The 22,102-nt window shown below is 34.0% G+C and overlaps 1 protein-coding gene across 1 annotated transcript; it reads left to right on the forward strand.

The window, feature by feature from the left end:
* The first annotated feature begins 7,958 nt into the window (after positions 1-7,958).
* Positions 7,959-21,968, forward strand: LOC119635894 (inactivation-no-after-potential D protein). The gene is made up of 13 exons (XM_038030921.1): positions 7,959-8,058; positions 14,806-14,876; positions 14,948-15,037; positions 16,509-16,631; positions 16,711-16,780; positions 16,856-17,010; positions 17,089-17,179; positions 17,260-17,612; positions 17,683-17,835; positions 17,897-17,968; positions 18,040-18,318; positions 21,157-21,450; positions 21,670-21,968. Exons 1-13 carry the CDS (start codon positions 8,031-8,033, stop codon positions 21,859-21,861), a joined length of 1,971 nt encoding a protein of 656 aa, XP_037886849.1. The 5' UTR covers positions 7,959-8,030; the 3' UTR covers positions 21,862-21,968.
* Positions 21,969-22,102: the final 134 nt, after the last annotated feature.

Consider the following 22,102-nt stretch of genomic DNA (forward strand, 5'->3'; position numbering starts at 1 on the left):
TAAGTGCAAGGTAAAAAGTTAACTGAATATTGTTGGTTGCTTGCCGAAAGAATGAAAGTTAAAGTCACAAATCTCTCAAACCGACTTATTACCTATTCAAGGCCTGACGGCCGTCATAGTCCCTACCTTTGACTTTTATACTTTTTATATTTTCAAAAAGGAAAGCAAAAAAAAAAAAAAAAAAGAAACAGTCATATGGAAAAATTTATTTAATATAAATTTTGTTACTTGAAAATTATCTAAACTTTATTTGTGTTTGCATTCCACACATCAACAACATATATTTGCATAACTGCTAAAAGTTATATACCATGATATGTTTGTGTATAGGGAAACAAAAATGTATCTATAAATATAACTGCATACGAAGCATACATACGCGTGAAAATTTATATGTATATGTGTGTGTGGGGGTATATATATATATATATATATATATGTAGATAAGGCGATAGAATTGTGACATTTGTATGAACGAACAACAACTAAATACGCAAAACACACAAAATGAAAATGTTATCTTCTTTATTTGCCCAGATATACATCTACAAGCACACATACATTCGCGTAAATGCACTCAAAAGGGCTGAAGTAGCTTCTCTACCAGATTATATATTAGCAATTTTAATACACAAATCTGCACACACATGCATACATATACACATACACACACACACACACACACACACACACACACACACACACACGCGTAATATATATATATATATTATATGGCATACACATATGCACTTACTTAAATGCACGCTACGCTATATACAACATTCAACAACACTATTTCAACGTACATGCGATGAAAAAACAAGTGTAAAGATGTGCGAGGCAAAAATATAAGCTTTTGTAACAATTCATTTGTGCATGTGTATGCTTACACAATCAGCAACACGGTAACAACAAGTTAAAAGACATAAAAATTGATTATATATGTAAAGCAAGCACTCATTCATAATATGCACACAATCATCCGCCACTGAACAAAAAGCAAAAAAAAAGAAAAAAAAAACACTTGAGCCAACTAAGTAACAAAAAAAAAAAAAAAGAAGAAAAAATAAATCTCTTCACATGCGTATTGAAACACGTTTACGTGTGTATGCTCTTGTAAACAAACTCACTCGGTCTTATTGCTTAAACGATAAGCTAAACTGTTCGCGATAGTAGTGGTGAGTAGAAAATTCTTCAATATAAGCGACCATATTTCTTATTTACTATGTAAAAAAGAGAATGCAAGAGATGAGGTGCTACCAGCTTCTATCTCACCTCATTTTATCCAATAACTTTAGCACAAATTTTCATATATACGAACGCGAGCAACACACACATGCACACTTCTCCAATTACACTCGGCTTTTCGCAGGCATTTATGAGTGTTTCGTGCAAACTGGGCGTTACTTAGGGAATATTTTTGTTAACGCCTTTTGAGTAATTTATCTCTTAAATATTATCGTTATTATTATTATTATTATTGTTGTTGTTGTTGCTTTCTTATAGCTATTCAAAAATTACGCTTGTTTTCGTTCGTTCGCTCGTTCGTTCGTTCTCTTTCTCCTTCCATCAGAATTCAATTGTTTGTTAATTTCATTGTACGGTGAGATGCTTGTATACAGCTTCGCATAGAAGTCATGTTTTTTTTTTTAGTGTTTCGTTTATTTTACGTCAATAACAACATGACTAATATCTGATTTTTCCTTTATGCCCGAGTTTATGTGCGTGTATGTGTGTAATACATATATATATATATGTATATATATATTTGTATATATTCGTAAATATACGACGTTTGGTTAAATGTGCGAAATACGTTAAAATGATTGTTTGTGTGACTAAAGGAAATTATTTCATTTGAGGGTATTTGTGTTTATTATTTTTATTTAACTCTCATTCGCTCTTGAGTAAATTTAACAGAAGAAAGAAACAAAAAAAAAAAAAAAAAAAAAAAAAATGCAAAAAAAAAAACGAGACAAAAAAAATAAAAATAAAAACTTTAATATAGTTTAAGGTTTGAATTTGCTGCTTTTTTTTTTTTTTTTACTTTTCTTTTTTTCGCAATTGCTCAGTCACATATAACCAAAAGATGCACAAAAATACAATATTAACAACAACGAAGGCAACCACTGAAAGTGCACACTTACCCAGTAACTGAGTGCAAAGATATTTTTTAATTAAAAAATCGTCATATTGAGTAGATATATAAAAAATTCAAAAGAAAAATTAATTTTTTCATTTATTTTGACAATATTCACATATATATATATATATATATATATATATATATTTATTGATTCGCAACCAAATTTCTCTCATTTATATAATTTCCATGTCCATCCGAGAATTTGCGATAAAGCCTTGATATTTGACCCACATATAAATTTTACTGCATACAATTTCGGCAGCCTACAATATCATGAGTCTTCACATTGTCAAATATCTATAATAACTTATTTTTTACTCAGATTTTATTTCTACATAGTAGCACTTGGCACGAGTCCAATCAAGAATTTTGAAAGAAATATTGAAAGTATTTTTATTATTATTATTATTATAAACTTAGCCAGAGAATAAATTCTAAGACTAAAGTAGTCTTCAAGCAATAGCATCTAAGGCTTTCGGCTTTATTAAAAACTCTACCGCACTTGAGATTTGACCCCACGACCATTGAGTTGCTAGTCGAGACTGTTGCCTACTCGGCCACTCAGGCGGATAATATTGAAAGTACAAATACAAAGTTGTCCGAAATTAGCCCATTGCAGTCTACGTTTTCATCTTTGCTAGAAGGTGGACTATCTTCATACTTGGTTCGCGCCTCCGTTAGGATAATTGAGTATTGGATCATATTGAAAAAATAAGAAAATTATTAAAGAAACTAAATAATTAATTTAGTCAAAGAAATAAAATCTTAAGCCACTAAACAAATTAAAGATCGGCAAAGCCGATCCTTAAACACACTATACCAATACGTCTAGTACAATTATTCGTTCGTCTGTGACAATAATGCATCAAAAATTACATATTGCTTTCATGCAAAGGCATACTTTCCGTTAAAGTCCGCATATTCGCGAATGGTCTAAACATTACATGGCGAGTACAAATTTAGCAAACTCAATTTATTTGCTGAAAATTTTATTATTTTTTAATTTCCGTCATAAAAGATAAGAATTTAGAGTTTCTGTCTATATAAGGGCTTGCTTTTCATGATAACCTTTATATATGACAAGGTCCGAATTTTCTACTATTACTTTTTTTCCTGTTCAATTGGCTACAATGAGCCAATCTGCATCGTAAAATACTGAATATTAAATTCCTTTCTGAAGGAAAATTTGGAGAGGAATACAAGGAATAGACCCGAGTGGTTCAACTTTGGCTCACTTAATTTTGTTTTATTTAATTATTATCATAAATAAGCTTTCACCACAAAAAAATGAACAATTACGATTTTTTTCGCATATAGCGTAATGTAAATTCGTTAAGATTGATCAATTGAGTCAATGCATTATAAAACACAAAATATTGAAAATTAGACCTTTTTACCATAAAAAGACTCAATTTTCGTGGGATTTGTTATATGAGAGAGGATTGAAAAAATTCCCTCATCCGATTCAAATTTTTCATACCAAGTTAGAATTACATAGTGAAACACTTTGAAAATTACACTTTTACTTATTTTCAACAGTCGTTACCGGGGTGGCCGAAAAAGATGATCGATCCAAACCATTTTCGATAGGGTTTGTCCTTGGGTCAAAGCGCATTGTTGTAAAAATTTGCCACCAGTGGCTTGAATGCAAATATACATGGACAGACATCAGACGGCCAGATAGGCAGTATAATAATAGATGAGTCTATCTTAAGCCATTCTGGATGTTATCTACGTCGGCACAAACTTAATATATCCTACACCAAAAGTGTCGTATAATATAACAACAAAAAATAAAAATGTAAGTAAAAAACGAAATCATACTCGAGTGGTTAAGGCTAGTACAAGTGCTTCCAACATTAGAAAGTAAAGTGTACGAGTTAAAAGCCAAACAGACCAATTCTGACAATCCAATATTCAGGCAAGATGTTAAAGAAGCTATTGTTGCCAAGAAGATCTCCAATCCACAATTAACTCTTGGGGAGATGTTGCAAAAGAAAGTTTATGCGATCAAACTACTTTGGGATGTAAGCGCCAACTGTGGAAATATTTCACTCTCAGGATACAAAAAAGAACGTACGCCAAATCTCGCCTTTGGAGAATTAATCGCAGAGCAAATTAACTTTTTAGAAAATAATGGTCGGCATTCTCTTTTTACATATCATTGCAAGAGAGATGGCCTGTCTTCTGCCTGTGCAGACCGCAAACCTTGACCTGACGAAAAATTCGACAGTGCTATCATCCACAATACCCATATGTTAATCCTAATCTCGTCTCACCTCTATATCCAGTCAACTTCGGAAAAATCAAAAGCAACACATTAGGCATAGCATGTCAATGGATTGCCGCTCTACGTTTGAGGACAAAATCTTACAGTCAAACATACACTTTCTATTGCCTAATCGTTTCGAATATTCGAATATTAGTTTTTGGCAATTAATCCTATGGCCATATTGAAAATACCCGGAGAACTTAAATTGATTTTATTAAGCTGCTACACTAACTATCTGATCTACTTTTAAAGAAAAGTAGAGCCGATAATCTTAGCTGCTAATGGTCATCTTACGTTTAGTTCAAGAATTTGTTCCTTTGATCTAAACAAATTCTAATAATAATAATAGGCTTTCCTGATAGGTTTTTCAGCGTCCATTAAGACATCGCCAAAAACCTGCAGTTGCTTTAATTCTTTTAAATCTCCTACCCTGGACTAATTTTGGCCCAAGGATATATTAGGTTCGAGCGGATGTACAGAACATTCGGAAGCACTTGAGACCAGATTTTAATATACCCATCGATTCAGAATCACTCTTTGCATCGATTTAAATTGGTCTGTCCATCGGTCCTCTAAATTTACTTTTGTCTGTCCGTCTTGTATTCTTGCCTGCTTGAAGTAGTGCAAGCGCGTAATAATCGGCCTTGCCCAACAATAGCGTTCCTACTTGTTTTGTATTATATCACATAGTACTACAACTTATCCGAGTCAAAATGCTCATCTTTAGCTTTTACGTCACATCGATACAAACATACATACATACATACATACATATACATACATTTTGTAAACTTTAACTGAACTCTATTATATTGGATACATTACGAAACTCAGAAGCATTTTCAAAAGATCGTCTTACGCGTTATGCATGCAATCTCTGCGATGCGTTTCTTAACTAATTTTTTGTCCAAAGTCGAGCGTCTGTCGAGCGATAGAATATTGACATCGACGACAGAGTAAATATTCATGACCTTACACTAACTTTGTTAGTAGAATAATGCGAGCCAAGTGTATAATTCTTCTTCTCCCATTACCATACATATAAGAGACATCCTCCGTTGACCAAAAAAAAAATAAATAAATAAAATAAAAAAAAAAAGAATTAATTTAACGCCTTGAAGCTCCAACAATAACAATTGATTAAGTTAGAAAAACCAATCAAGTATATCGAAAGACAAGATGAAGCGATTTTTATACCCTAGAGTACCCTTGGTAAAGGTTTACTGGGATTTAAGATGGCGCTGCTTCACGCAACACGTTAACTAGCTTTTGTTACATAAAGCGTTTCAATATTACTTTCTGCAGCAATTTAAGCATCGATGTTTGTCCGTCCGTCCAAATGATATTTGTCTGTATATTTTTTAATCAAGTCGAAATTTTCACGATATTTTGATATAATTATACAGAGTTCTATTCTTTGTCTCAAGGACAAACGCCACTTTCACAACTACTCCTTATAAAACACACTCTATTCTTAAAAAGTCATTATCAACCATTAACAACACCATAGTGGGTCACGGCCTACCGTTAAGTTCCCTATATCATCTTAAAATTAATTATATAACGACATTTCAAAAGAAGACGTTATATGGGACATGTGCCGATCCGAATCATTTTCAATAGCGCTCGTCTTTGCGTCAAAGCACATCGGAGTATCGAATATGGTTAATGTGTCTGAAAAATTGCGGCGTATAAGTTGAGCACAAAAAACAAAACGGACAGACGGACAGACGATCTTAAATCGATTAAGAAAGTGATGAAGAAATTGATTCCGCATCGGAAGATATACTAAAAATTATTTAATTAAGTCTCGGACTTGTTCAATCACAATATTATTTTGAAAATGCTCTGCCGCATATTGACTTTGACAACTTTGCGGACACCGAACTCAAATTAATTTCGTCATTCGCTTTCCATAACCAATATTTCGTCCATCTACCTGTTATGGGCATTTTCATAGTCGCCGTAGTTCGGGTGGAAAGCAAAAATTCACAATTCAGTGTCGAACGTAAGGCGAAGAAGAAGAAGAAAAGCTACCCCCTAATGTCAATGCATATGAACATCAGTTCAATGAATGACAAAGATCCACGTGGCGTTTATTGTCATCTTTGTAGGCTCAAAACTATCTAATATTTAAACAAATGTGAAAGTTATATTCGGTTGCGACCGAATCTTTTACATACTACATCGTCATCGTAAAAAAAATATAGAATAAGGAAGAGAACCAAATTTTCATACTTCATTGCAACGAGCGGGCCTGGCTGATAATTTCTATTTTCAGAATAAAAGTGGAAATTTATACGATGTATATGTTGTACTTGATGTGTGAGTGAGCGTAAAGCAAAGGTGTTCGCAATTTTTGTTGCTTAGGCTTGTGAGCGTTATAGGTGTGTTCGTTGACCGATTTGGTCCATTTTCAAACTCTCTTGCGGAAAGTTTGAACAGATTTAGTTTTGCTTTTAAGATTTCTGTCGTCTTTGCATATAGTATGCACTTACATGTATGTGCAAAAGCATAAGCATAATTCACAGTTAATTTTAAATTTCTCTGCCATGTTTGAGAACAACTTTAGACAGCAATTGATTTGTGCATGGGTTCATGTACGGATTTAAAATTCGTTTCCTCTTACAAAACAAAAAAAAAAAAAGAAGAAACATAAAAAAACTAAGAAAAAAAGAACATTTGAAAAATATTTAAAATAAAAAATTTTTTTTTAATTTTTAAAAAATATATATATATATATGTGCATATATATATATATATTTACATCTAGAGCTAAGCACGTATAAAATGGACGTGGAAGAGAAAAAGTGAAGAAAAAGTAGAAAAACTTTTATGGTTTCACTACCTGGTATATTGACTTTGGTGCCCGTTATCATAATCACGCACACGCTACACATGCAATACCTTCTTACATATATCAATCTTTGAAATGACAGACACACGCAAATTAACTGCGTAAGTCTTTTGTTTTGTTTCCTATTTTAATTTTTTTTTTTTTCTGCTTCTTCTTCTTTTTTTTAGTGAGAAATCGAGAAGCGATAAGAGCAATATGCGTATCGTGTGGAATAGTCTAAGAAAGCATTGAATCGCATAACATTAAATGTAACAAAAGGTACATTTGATATAACTTTTCTTGTCGGCTTTTCTTGCCCTCAGGCCACTTTAAGTACCGATAAGTACACATTGATTAAATTCAATTAGAAAAAAATTCCTAAGAAAGACAAGAGACAAAAAACAAAAGCAAAAATATGCGCTCGACAAGAGGAAAAATTTTTTACTAAACAAAATCAATAATCGATATTTGGTTCGAGTCCGCTGAACGTAACGTTTGCTTTAGAAAATTTAAAATAAAAGAAAATACTAACTAAGTCAGTTAGACGAGCGTGCAATTGCCTAACAGAAGCAAATCAGTTTAGAATAGAATGCCATTTAAAGGCAAAGCGTTCTCAATCTCTCTTTATAGGAAAAACAGGAAAGAAAAAAAAGAAATTGAATTTTCTTAAATAATTAAAAATATTAATAACATTTGAAAGAAAAACAATTAAAAGAAGAAAAAAAAAAAAAGATTAAATAAACTTTAAAAAAAAAAAATAAATAAATAAATAAAAAATGGTTCAATTAAATGCTAGTGGCAGCGGTGAGTTTACGTTTGAAATCACTTTAAAAGATTAAGACCAAAAAGATATAAGACGATCAGAAATACAAATGCAATGACTTGAGTTTTTATTTTTTGTTTTCAAACTTCGTTTATTATATTTTTACTTACGGATTAAAGGATACTTAATAAAATAATAGAAAAAAAAAATGTAGTATAAATTAAATTGAAAAACAAAAAAAAAAAAAAATTCAAAATTCAAAATAAAAAGAATTAATTTAATTAACTAAAAATAAGTCAAGCAATGCGAACGGTTTACGGTGTATTTCGAAAGTGTACAAAAGAAAAAAACAAAAAAAAAAAAATCTCTGAAATGCAAACAAGAAAGGAGTTGAAGTGAAAGGCGTTTGCGAAAACGAAATACATACATACATGCTCATATACCTATACACATGCATACGCATACATATATATATATAATACGAGCACATATACAATTGCATATGTATTTTTACACATGTTTACGCATCTACGTACATATGCATACGCTTGTGTTTGTACTTGCAGATATATGTATGTATATGAGCGAGTGCATGCGTAAACACGAATATGAATAAATATAGCCAGTGACTAAACTGCATTACTGCGTGCCTGTATGTATGTATGTATGTATGTGTGTGTGTGTGTATGTGTGTTACTGTTAAATAAAAAAAAAAAAAAACTGTTCACTAATGCTTATCAGGACAAGCTCAACTGTCTTATTGACACACGTTGGGCTTTGTAAATAGCTTTAAGGAAGATGCTCTTGTCGGAAGCTCTTGATTTTTAACTGTCGTAAGGGCCTAGTTTTCTTTAAAAATATCATCATAAGTGCGATTTCATGAGTTTTAGATAAACGATCAAAATAACAAAGCAAAGTCGGCATTTCATCTTCGGACTTAAGCCTATCCACCTGCAGAAATCTTTTCTTTTAACATCTTGTCTCACTTATTGATAAAGTGCACGCTTTCGTTTCTTCCTTATTTCGATGCAAAGTCTAACAGCGATTAGTGACTGATTCTACAATTACGCAACATTTTAAAGGATTTTCACCAGAGAACCCAATTAACGTTACAGCGTAATGGATAGGAATACTGAAGGAAATGTTTTTTTCGGCCACAATGTGAACGGCTTCGTCTATGGCTTTTTTAGCACTTAATATATTTCTCACATAAGAGCTGTTGAAGGAAAAGATTCATTGCGTTGTGTTGTTAATAGGTCATCAATCAAAAAGTTAGGCAGATATCATAGATAGATGGATAGATCTAACCAACTAATTCGATCTTTTCAACTTTATCGTGTCCTGTCAACATATACGTGACATTAATGATTCAATTACAGGAAAAGCTTGCAAGGCTTGCTCTCCATTCAATTAAAATAACTCCACCACTATAAGTTACAAAGCGTCCACCTCTAGCTTGTAGAAAAAATTGCAACAACCTTTTGATCAGACTTGGAACTTCCCACCTGTCTTTCATTAACTGATCAAATCTACAGATAAACTTATATTAAATAATAGATATGCATATGAGTTTGTTGTGTTTTTTTATAAAATACAACCTTAGTTACAGTACACATATTGCAAAGCTTATTAATTGAAACCATCATCATCTTTAGTGTTTTGCCGTTTATTGTGTCGCTTGTAGCTCTACCTTTCGGTAGAAATTTGTCGGTTTCGAGGCAAAATAAACATCGTCTCATTTTCGCACCGTTCCGACTTTTATGAACCTCTCGTCCGCTAAACATGACTGCATCGATCAGAAAACGTGCTAATCGTACGGGTCCAGGTCTGCCTAAGGTCAGCCTAAGTTGCAAAGGGACAAACGTACGTGAATTTCTTGGTTTTCACGACTATGTGAATTCCAAGACAACTTAAGCGTTTCGTACAGCGTTAGCTGCATCTTCTAGGTCTCCAGGTTAATTCAGTTAAAAGAACGATAGCTTGTAAACAACTGAAACTTACATCTTCAAATATCAATATCGAAGCTATCTGTGTATGAAATTTCAGGAAATTTGAATGCTTCAGGTGCGTTTTATGAAGTAACCAAGACCTCAGTGGAAGACCATCATTTGCGCACCTAATATATCTGATATTAAGTTGTTCTAAGAACAGCCTAAAAAGTTCGCACCACTCGTTACTACTCATTACTTAGTTGAGTTAGTGTCGTTACTATGAACTTATAATTCAAGTGCTGTTGAGAAGGGAGTATAACGTGCATTTTTCGAAGAATTGTGTTTTCTACTCTTAAATAAATTTGTGATTGATTCATAATCAATCCGCTTCCGTCAATGAAGTGGTGATCGAGAAGTGCATAGCGCAGACCAATGAAGGCATACATGCGTTGTCACTACCATCAATTTTTAATAGCCACCAGCAGCTAAGAGAGGAAAACACCATGTGTCAAATATTGCAACAACATTGGAAAAATTTTTGAAAAATTTGCAATTTCTTTCTCCATGAAGGTCTTTTGAAGTGTTACAGGGTTTTTTGTCTTCCAACCGAGACTTGGTTAACTGATAAAACTTTTAACGTACGCGTGACCCGATAACAAATTTCAGCACTCCAATGATCGTCTCTGATCGTTGTAAGAATAAAAAGCGCAAAACACTTTTAGTTCAGATATAAGATATTTTAAGAATAAACACTGATTGACTTACCCTTTTCCTTTTGATGGAGTCAGGAAAACTAGATAACTTTTCCTTACTGTAAGATCATCACAGTACGAACGATTTGCTCAACCCCCTTTCTAGTATAAACCAGTAATTAATAAGAGCCAAGCATTTTCTAGCCATTGTCATGGTAAAGTTGGGATCTAGCCGTTGCTTAACCACAAGTAATAATTAAGCCAACTGATGTGTTATTGTATTGAAGAATCTCGACTTAAGTTAGCCCGATATCAAAATATAGGTAGCATTATAACGTGGGCAGACCAACACTGTGTTTACGAGAAATGCAAACCATCCAGGAGTAACTACGACACTCTCTGAAACAGGAATCAGATCATAATTACGTACACTCTTATGTTGACTTCTTCGTGGTCACGGTAATAACGTTGAGACGTGAAAGAATGAATTTTTTCATCATTATGTGGAGAACTCTAAGATTATTTTGGCTGCGTAGATCTTTACGATATCGAAAGATATCTTACGAATGCCTTGGCTCGAAATAAAAAACAAAAAAATAAAAATTTTAACACAAATGGTTAACCTATCGTCGTCTGCCGCTTTACCTCAAACTACTCTTTCGAATAACAACGTCCGCGCTTTTAACCATTAAACGCATGAATACGTATTTTTAATAAGTAAAAATTGAAATCAACCGGAAATGGCGGCAGGGAAAATAAAGAAAAAAAGAAAAGCTAAATAAAACTTTTGCTTTAATTTTCAAAACAATATATTGACATATTTCTGCACCGTCATGCCAAAATGCTACTTTAGCTTTACTAGTTTACTGCCTACAATAATATAATACCTCAGACATTAATAATAATGTCAGTCACTACATTGAAGTCAACGAAAACGGGTAAAACAATTGTTTTTAGCACTCAAACATTGTATTTGCCACATGGCCACTGGGGAATTCTACAACTCAGTCTTCTAAGTTTTTTCGCCTCTAAAGAGCCACTACTAGGCCAGGCTGAGATTCCACATTGCAAAGAGCATCAGCCAGTAGATGTTTGTGTGGAAAGCCTTTTACAATGCCCTTTGCAGTAAAGTCCAATGGATGGTAGAATAGGCGGATAGGCAATAGCGACCTAAGTAGCTATCCAGTTAGCTATTCTATGCGCATATTAGACTCTGCCGCAGAGGATAGCGATCTGTTGCTTTAATCGCTTGTCATGCCGACAGATTTTTGCACGGGTTGTGAGCCAATAGAAGTGGACATCAAAGCAACAATCTGGTTGTCTTTCCACCTTGTCGCTGAAAAGTCAACATCATCGCAATAAATTCCCTTAAGAATCGGCGTTTTCGTTAGTTTCCTCTTGTCCACGTGTCCACAATAAGGCAATCTGTTCTGTTATATAGTTCTCTAGATCTCTTGTTGCTCGGAGAGTGGGGTACCATGCTCCATACTCCTCGAAAAATATAAACTTCTTCTTCTTACTTGTTTTCGTTGCATTTCAACTTACGCCATCACTTTAATGAGCAATACGAGCAATAAATTTAGATCGCGATCAATATCTGTCGGTACAAAATACAAGTCCAATAATATTCCTTATGTTTTCCACATTCTACGCTATTTGTTGTACAGGATATATTAACTTCGTGCGGATGTATGTAACACTGAAAAGGGCTTCAGATAGATCCACTTTGCGTTAGATTAAACGATTCAGAATCACTTCCTTAATCGACTTAATCTTGTCCGTCTGTGCGTCCGTCTTTCGTCTGCCCTTGTATTTACGTGCTCAAGCTCCAGATCACAATTTTTGGGACATTTTGACGGAATAGGCGATACGCTGACTTGTTTTGGGCTCAACGTGAACCTTAACGAAAATGCTTTCGGTCACTTTTTTTTTTTCGACCGCTCTCCATATAACATCTTAGTTATATGAAAAATAATTATACGAAGAAAATTTCTTCGACATTGTAAACTGAACTGGAAAATATACATACAAAATATCTCATTTTCAAAATTTCACGTCATAATTGGGTCCACAACAGTAATTCGAGATAGAAAGTAACTTTATTTGGACCATACACCTCTATTTTTTGGATCGTATTCCATGTAAGATTTCTAATGGAAAACAAATAAGAAAATTATATTCGGTCGAAATCGAATCGAATCTTTTATACCCATCATCGTGATCCTAAAAAAGAAGCAAAAAAACTAAATTTTCATACTCTATAGCATTGGACGGGCATGGTTTTGTTCTATTTATCTGATGTATTTCTTGCAATTAATAAGTGGCAAGCAAAAAACACGGAAAGCTAAGGTGTTCACAGCTTTTCTTACAAAGACGTGTGGGCGTTGTAGGCGTGTTTCTTGAAAAGTTTGCGTAAACTTTCAAATCTTTTTTTGCAAATTTATGTAAATTTTGCGAACGGAAGGGTGTTTATCACAGATACTACAAAGTTACGCAGGCGGACAGAGGGACAGATGAATGAACGGACTTGCTTAGGTGCATTCTGAATGTTTGACTGGCCCAGAATTTATGTACTTTATGGGATTTTTGAATCTTACTTGTTTGCGTTATAAAAGTTTTGAAAAAAATAATTAAATTCTGACACACAATAAAACTAAACACGCGTGACCGATTTTTTCCATTTTGTCACCCATAGCATAACATACAGCCAAATTTTTTTAAATTTATCCCGTTTAGCTTATGAGTAACTAGCAAAACACAATTTTTTATTATTTTGAAGAACATAGCTACCCTTACTTTACGTAATATTGTAGGCGTGTCCTTCAACAGATTTAGCTCATTGCCGATACGAACATATAATACCTGGTGATGAAAATTTGCCTATGGTTGTAATTTGATATAAAAATTAAAGGGACCAAACATGAATTGCATTCCATATAAGAGTTGTGATGAGTAGTGAGCCCTTTGGCAAAGAGGTGTAAGTTGTAATATTTTATGATGACAATTGGTCCATGATAGTAATATAATCGTGAAAATTAACTGATCTGAATCACATACAGGGTACACTTTTACACCCTACATCACTTGTAGTACAAAGCATGTTTAATTCATGCAGAAGTATGAAGTAGAAGGACTTGAGATAGATCCACCTTTTATTATATCTATCGAATCGGAATCAATTTCTGAATCGCTTTTTGAATCGATCTAAGGTTGCCTGTTCGTCTGTCCTAATGTCCGTCTCGTTTTCGTGCGTTCAGCCTACAGGCAATTTGGTACACTGACATGTTTTGGCTCGAGAGGGGCATGGTTCGAGTCCGACTACTTTTCCAACCGCTTACCATAGGAGACCTTATTTTGAAAAGACCGTTTAATGAATAAAGCAAGCGAAGTGGTGTCGGTTATTTAAGGGCGGGTCGTGGCCTCTTAAATTCAGTTTTTAGTGTTTTTAAAAGTTTTTTTATTTTATTTCACTGATAAATTCTTAAACGCGTATTGTGTCCGCGAACTAGAAAATGATCGATATGTTAATCACGTTTTCGAATGGAAGGACCGTTAACCATTCGCTTCGTATTCCAGTAGGACAAAACCCTTCAAAACTAATACCAAAACAAAAAGAGGATTACATATTTAATATTTACATCCGCCACAAAAACTACACACATGATTTTATTCTGTTTACATTATTAAGAAATTTAAAATTTTCAAAATTCCTGGGACGAATAATATTCCATATTATACCCCTCTTTGCATAGATACAATATTCGACCGGAAGATCAGCCCACTAACATCCTGTTTTGACAGTTGAATCCCTTCGTAAATATGCTCACGATAAACAAAAAATATTGAACTATTAGTGAGAGAGTTAAAATTCAGCGAAAGCATTCCTGGATTAGTTAAGAATCCAAGGTTAAGAAAATTGTGTTCTGTTAACAAACACGCCCGCAATAGATAAGAAACTGAAACTACTTTGAAAAAACGCCGACAATTTTGTTCAATATTTTCAATAGCAACTCCCGATATAAGTGAAGTATTGTTACTTAGATATTTAAGGTCTCCTGAGCTTAGGAATAAGTTTACAATTAATAAACTATTGAACAACTGTCAACTTCTTAATCGATCTTAAGAGAAAAATTTCTTAATTATTTTCTTTCTTCTTTTCCCCAAGGTCACATACATACGGTAGTATTGGATAAAACTGGTAAACGATCCTTTGGCATATGTATAGTAAGGGGAGAGGTGAGCATCGTACTATTCACGCTTAAGATTTACCTACAAGCTTTCGCGTTTTAATCTCTATCTTCAAATAGGTTAAAGACTCGCCGAATACAAAAACGACAGGAATTTTTATAAAAGGCATTGTACCCGAGAGTCCAGCACATTTATGCGGAAAATTAAAGGTAAGTAAACTGAAGGACTTTGTAAAAAATTTCGTTTCGTTCATTTGCATTGCACGGAGAATGCTATATGAATTTTTCCAATCCATACATAGTACTAATAATAGAATAAATCATTGATCTATGATTCTGTAAATTATTCGTGTAACTTGTACAATTTTTTCTTCGAGAGCCTTTTTAATTTTCGTCACTTTCAAAAATGGTAACAAGAAAACTATAACTCTTTGAAAAATTCTCGATATGTTTAGATCAAATTTGCTCCTCACTCTTTTGTTCTATCCTACATGATGAAGACGAGTAATATGCGTATTTTAATAAAAAGTATAAAAAAAAATTAGATGAATAACGTGGCGGACATAGACGGAGAATTAAAAAAAAAAAATCTTTAATCAAATAATCAGTAAAATAATTAAAAATAATAACAACATGTAGCACATCTAACCCCAACTTTACTAAGAACGAAACAAAGAACTCTGTGTTCAAATTGGCCCTTTTTTACACATCCCAGCGAACTTTTGGTTGTTAATTTGCTGAGTAAAAGAAGAAAAAGAAATTTGCTATACTAACTTTTTTTTTGAACTTAGCGGCAAGTAAAACACTAAACTTGGCCCTATGGCACTTCGTGTCTTTCTTTAATATCTTTTCAAAAAAAGGCTTTAAAAGGATACCTACTAGATATATGAGTGTCCTACACTAAATTTGGAACAAATGAATATAGGATCACTTCTCGTATACGAGTTTTCATAAGAGAAAATAGGAAAAGGACGCTTCAGAAAGCCAACAGTGTTTTTAATCAACATTAAACTCTAAATCGATTTATCCGTCTGTCCGTCTGGTGTAAATATTCTCCTGATCGCAAAAATCAAGCTTTCGTCTTCAAATTCGGCAAAAACAGTGAAAGTTCTTGCGCACAGATTGGTAGTGAAAATGGTCGAAATCAGTTCACGCCCACAGTGCCAAGTAAACTGGGAACAACTTGAAGGCAAAAACAAAAATTGTTTTTCGTTGATTACCCAAAAACTACTATGGATAAGACTATTAAAATTTTCGTGTATATTCTATGGGCTACGTTGTGGCAGCTATACAATACGAGGACGCCCACTCAACATTATGGCGCATCACAACATAATTTCTTTCTAAAAACATTTGCAACACTCGGAAGTGAGCTTCAAAAACCCCATAAAGTACTTACGTTCGTGGCTTGTGCCAAGTTGGGAATGCACCTAAGTATCCCCATCTGATCAAAGGGCACACCTATCATACATGAAAACTGATAAGATATTTGCTTCGTGTGTTTTTCGCTCGTTACTCATAACATTACGCTAGATGCACAATAAAAACTTTCAGCCATGCCCACAAAATATTATATAGTATGAAAAGATAATTTTTTTCTTTCTTTTTTTTTTTTGACTCTCTTCTGCAATTCGGATATAAAAGATTTCATTACTTGTTTTTTCTCTTTTTTCTTTTTTAGGTTGGTGATCGCATACTATCCATAAACGATAAAGATGTACGCAATGCTACCGAACAAGAAGTGATTGAATTAATTAAAGATGCCGGTATTCAAATTAATTTAGAGATACAAACATTCGATAAGGTAAAGAATTGAATGACTAATCAATTCGAAGTATTGAGAAGATTTCATATTATTTTATTTCATTATTATTTGATTCCAGCAAGAAGAAAAGAAAGTTTCAGATAATCGAGAAAATGGTTTTATACAGAATAAGCCTAGGCTTGGGCCTGGTATGATAGAAAAAATATTTTTCAATTTTTTCAACTTAATTACTCAAAGAGTTTAATGATTTCATTTTAACCTAGCGCCCAGCATTAAGCAAAAGCCACCGAATGTTAATTCTTTACTTAAAAATACTTCGACAATTCAGTCGTCAAAAATGGATAGCAATTATCAGGATGACGATGAGGACGATACACGTGATATGACGGGACGTATTAGAACAGAGGCCGGTTTTGAGGTAAAGTCTTATTATTTTTAAAATTTTTTTTATTTTTTTCTTCGTTTTGTTAAGACTTGCCATTCATTGCATTAACAGATCGATCGTGCCTCAGCGGGTAACTGTAAATTAAATAAAAGCGAAAAGGATCGAGATAAAGAAACCGAAGATGAATTTGGCTATACAATGGGTACAAAGAGTTGCCTTTTTTTTTTTGCTTTTCTTCTTCTTTTTAATTCAAATTATTCCCTCTAATGTTTTTGTCTTAAGCCAAAATTAAAAAACGTTACAACTTAATGAGTGATCTACGAAAAGTGGAAATAACTAAACCACCGAATCAAGCATTGGGTTTGGCTTTGGCGGGCCATAGTGATCGTCAAAAGATGGCTTGCTTTGTGGCTGGTGTAAATCCGAATGGCCTATTCGGTTCGGCAGATATAAAACCTGGCGACGAAATACTTGAAGCTAATGGTAATGTTTTGAAAAACCGCTGTCATCTCAACGCTTCAGTCATATTTAAAAATGTCGATTGTGATAAACTTGTTTTGATAACATCGCGACGAAAAGCCTCTGACGATATGAGCGTAAGACCAGTTAAACGATTTCCACCCGAAGTTGACGATGTAAGCAAAAGAGAAGAAACTTGGACTTTTTCCTTTCTCTATATATTTTGTAAAATTTGAATTTTTCCAGACCAAATTCCTATTCGATCAATTTCCCAAAGCTCGTTCAGTGCCCATTAAAAAAGAGGGTTTCCTGGGTATTATGGTTATTTATGGCAAACACAAAGAAGTTGGCAACGGTATATTCGTTTCCGATCTACGCGAAGAATCAAATGCTCAGTTGGTATGTACGCTTAATGGGCTTAATATTTCACCAAAAAAAAACTTTTCCTATAATTTATTAGGCGGGTATTAAAGTTGGTGACTTATTAATGGCTGTAAACAAAGATGTTACCTTGGAGTCCACATACGATGAGGTGAAGTAACAATAAAATTAAATTTAGTTAGTTTTAAGAAAATCAAGGCATAAGTTTATTTTCCCTATTAGGCAGTGGCTTTACTAAAACGTAGCGAAGGCATTGTTAATCTGGTGGTAATGAGTTTGAAACAGGAAGAGTCCGAAAAGAAAGACGACAAGAAAGCCGAAGATGGCGATAAAGCCGATAAAGGAGATAAAAAGAAAGAAGAGAAGCCAAAAGAACCGGAAAAACCAATAGATCCGGCAACATGTGAAGTGGAATTAAATAGAAAAACATTGATAGAAGTGAAAGCAGAGAAAAAACCGTTGGGCGTAATTGTCGTTGGAGGCAAAAATAATTACGTTAAGGTAAAAGTAACAGAAATGAAAGTGATACCGTATTTGTATTCATCTAAAATTCCAACAATCGTAAGTTCATTTCACGTCCGCTGAATCAATCTATAACGAATCGCTTAAAGTTTTTTTTTTTTTGTTTTCAAAGAAGGTATGGAATACGCAAAAGGCCTTAGGATACACCTACCTTTTATTGTACCGAGAGCGACAAGCATGTCTGTCCGTCTATCAATCTGATGTTTCCCCGCGTAAATTTGCCATCACCCTACAAGCCGCAATTTTTAAGATATTTCGATAAAATTGAGTACAAGAATGTCCGTTGATCTAAGGTCGAGCCCTATTGAAAATGCTTCGGTTTGGTCCACTTTTTCGACTATTCCCTATATAAATAAGCCACGCTCCCATTTGCAAAGGCGTTGTATGGAAAAAAATTGAAACACTCCGGCGACAAAACTGGCTCTGTAATAGTATTTTGACGTCCTAAATTAATATAAAAAATTTGGTTCGGCTGTGGTAATTTTTTAAACCCTGCCTTGTACAACCGTCCCTACGAAAACTAAATCTTTCTAGAGTAAAAAGGTATAATTTTTAATATTTCATTGGTTAAAATTAATTCATAACAGTAAATTCACACAGACACCAATCTTACCGAATTTGGACCAAGTATGTCTATTTTTTGAATAACACTCTTATGCGGGTTTTCCTGAAAAGTATGTATTTGCATGAAAATAATGTGTAACTTTTGGCGTACGAGTGTTAGGCGAAGTGACGACTACAATATACGTACGCGTGTTAACTTCGCTCTACGACCGAATTCGTATATTCCTCATCGTTATTCTAAAAAAAAAGAAAAAAATTGATTTTTATACTCTATAATTTAGCGTGGGCGTGCCCAATTTTTTCTAATTTTGTAGAATACAAATGAAAACTTCTATCATGTGTCTATGTCACAGTCTATGCGTAACAGGAAAAAAACCCATTAAGCCAAGTTGTTCTCAATTTTTACTGCTCTGTTGGCGTATCCTTTTACCAGCTTTGCCAAATTCCAATATCAACCTGCGTGTAAAGAACATCTTCATTTTTACAATCAGAGAAATGCTTACCACAATAATTAAAGGACCGATGGACAGACAGAGTGACAGACATGTCTAGGTTGATGAATAATACGTACTTTTAAGGCTTCTTTCTAGATGTCGTAAACATTTTGGTAAATAAATAAAATTTCATATTCTTGTTCTTCTTGTTTATAAGCGACAAATAGAGTTGATATCAGGCTACGTTGCGCTCAAGTTACTGGACGCATCGTTTCATCGATTGGATCCAATTTCAATACGAACCTGCGTGCCGCAATTTCGAATCGTCCTGCAAAATTTGAAGCCGCTCGCTTAATTTTTGCAAACAGAAGAATGTTTACCACAGGCAGACAGATAGACGGACGTACTTAAATCAGTAGAATATATGTACACATGCATCTTATGCTTCCGTCTGGGGATTACAAACGTTTTAACAAGATGCATATGCCGCTAATCCTCGGTGATGGGTATAAAGTTGTGAAAAACATTTTCTAAAAATCTGTTTTAAAATTAGTGTTGGCTTTGATCTGTTGAAGTTTTCTGATTAAAAAGACATGTTTTCTATGCTGAAATGTCCTTGGGAGGGAATTTAAAAGCAATGAATACTAATTTAGTTAAAAATACGAGACAAAAGCGCTGTCAGCGCTGATTTTTCTTAATATTCATCCTTAAAATCACTACCGATTTTCGATGTAATTAATTTATCATTTCATTTGTAACGCCTAAAAATATCCGCTAGACACTTCAAGAGATTAGGTTCTCAATCTATCTAATCTTAACGGTCACGATTTCATTGTAAATTCGCTTAGAGTGTCCTAGCTTATGGACCCAGACCAAATTTAAAAATGCACATGATACTATGACACAACTGGAATGCATTTCAAAACAGTCTTGAGAGGGAGCAAATAAACAAAATTAACTTCAAATAAGTAAGAAGGTTAGAGTCTGGATAGACCCACTGTTCAATATCCTACGCCACTTTCTCCAATACATTACCTGTGAAAGGGATTCGAGTATCTGAAATGACGCAACCCAAGTTTGCGAAACTTATCTTAAAAAAAGTGGACCTACGTCGTGCAAACGTACCAAGTTTCTATGTTAAATAACTATTCTGAACCAGTGTTCCTTATAATACACTAAAAATTTGATCTTCTTTTCATGCAAAACGATTCTATTTGTACGAACGTTGATATGGGAGGGGCTTCAAAAAATGGCCCAGTTCAATCCAAATTTCCGAAATATATTTTGTTCACCGGTTTGTGTCGAGAAATGTTGTCATAAACATTACACGCAATTCACACCTTACGCAGGGAATGCTCGTCAAGATGATTCTATCCAAATCACTTTTGATCCGAAATAACCTTAGTATACCAAATTTCATCTGAATGCTTTTCAAGATTGCGACCTGTAGTTCGAGTATAAAATTTCGTGGATAAACAAACTTAAATCGGTTGAAAAAATAATTCTGAATCGATCAAAAAATTATTATTGAATTGAAATGATATCGAATCGATAAAAAGAAAGGTGGGTCTATCTTGAGCTCTGCTCAATTATTAATTAAGTAAAATTCAAAGCTTATAGCTTAACGTACCATGCTCGTAAGCTTAACATACCATATAGCATAAGTGTGGCAAAGTTTCGTCCAGCGGCAAGACGATATAATCCTTTAGTCTAAACTTTGCTAAGGTATTTATAAGGTATTAGGAATATAGAATTATTATCATGCAACGAATCGGATAATATAACACATTCCATACTAATAAATGTATTTATTCTGCAGACTGGTTGCGTCATCACCCATATCTATCCGGAAGGTGTCTTGGCCAGCGATAAACGCCTGAAAATTTTCGATCACATAGTAGAAGTGAACGGAGCTCAAGTTAAATGCAATGAAATAACAACGCTAAAGGTGCATCAACTATTCCACATGGCTTACGATAAAGTCACATATGTAGTGTACCGAGCAGATCCACCAGAACTTGAGAATTTCAAAGTGGAGTTCACTAAGAAATCGGGTAAAGAATTGGGTCTATCGCTAGCGCCCAATGAGAAAGGTTGCACAATATCTGATATTGTAAGTGCTTCTTCGTTCAGGCAGGAGCCGATTTATGGTTTTCGATATCGAGTAAGGTCAATCGTAATTTGAATATGTTAGCTAATACCTATTTCACGATCGAAAAACTTTTTATTCACTGCGAGTTGATAATCGGCAGTTGTAGTATACTCGATAACGAGAATCATAAGCCGGACATAGACATGTTTGTTTGCTAATGCTCACCGTTATTGCTTCTAGACCTCCGCTGGTTACGCTGACATCGATAATAAACTACAACGCGGCGACATAATAACTAAATTCAATGGCGATTCACTGGAAGGCTGTACTTTCGAAGTTTGTTACGCTTTATTTAAAGGAGCCACTGGACGCATTAGTTTGGATATAACGCGACCTAAACCCACCGAACGTACTGAACCGACCAAAGTGTAAAATACAAATGTTCTCTCCTTGTTCTCAATTGTTCTCTTCTTGTGCAACTATATAAAGTTTTGAATTTCCTAAAAGATTCAATAAAAAATATATACAATAAAAATAAATAAATATGTTTTTTATGAACTTTATTTAAAAATCTAAACAATTTTTAAGCAATCGAACTCGCATTAGAGGCTATACGGGGCCATAGGTCGGCACATTCTTTTGCAACGGGTCCAGTTATAGCGGAACCTTTCAT

This window comes from Glossina fuscipes, unplaced genomic scaffold, assembly GCF_014805625.2.
Source record: "Glossina fuscipes isolate IAEA_lab_2018 unplaced genomic scaffold, Yale_Gfus_2 27, whole genome shotgun sequence".
Taxonomy (NCBI): domain Eukaryota; kingdom Metazoa; phylum Arthropoda; class Insecta; order Diptera; family Glossinidae; genus Glossina; species Glossina fuscipes.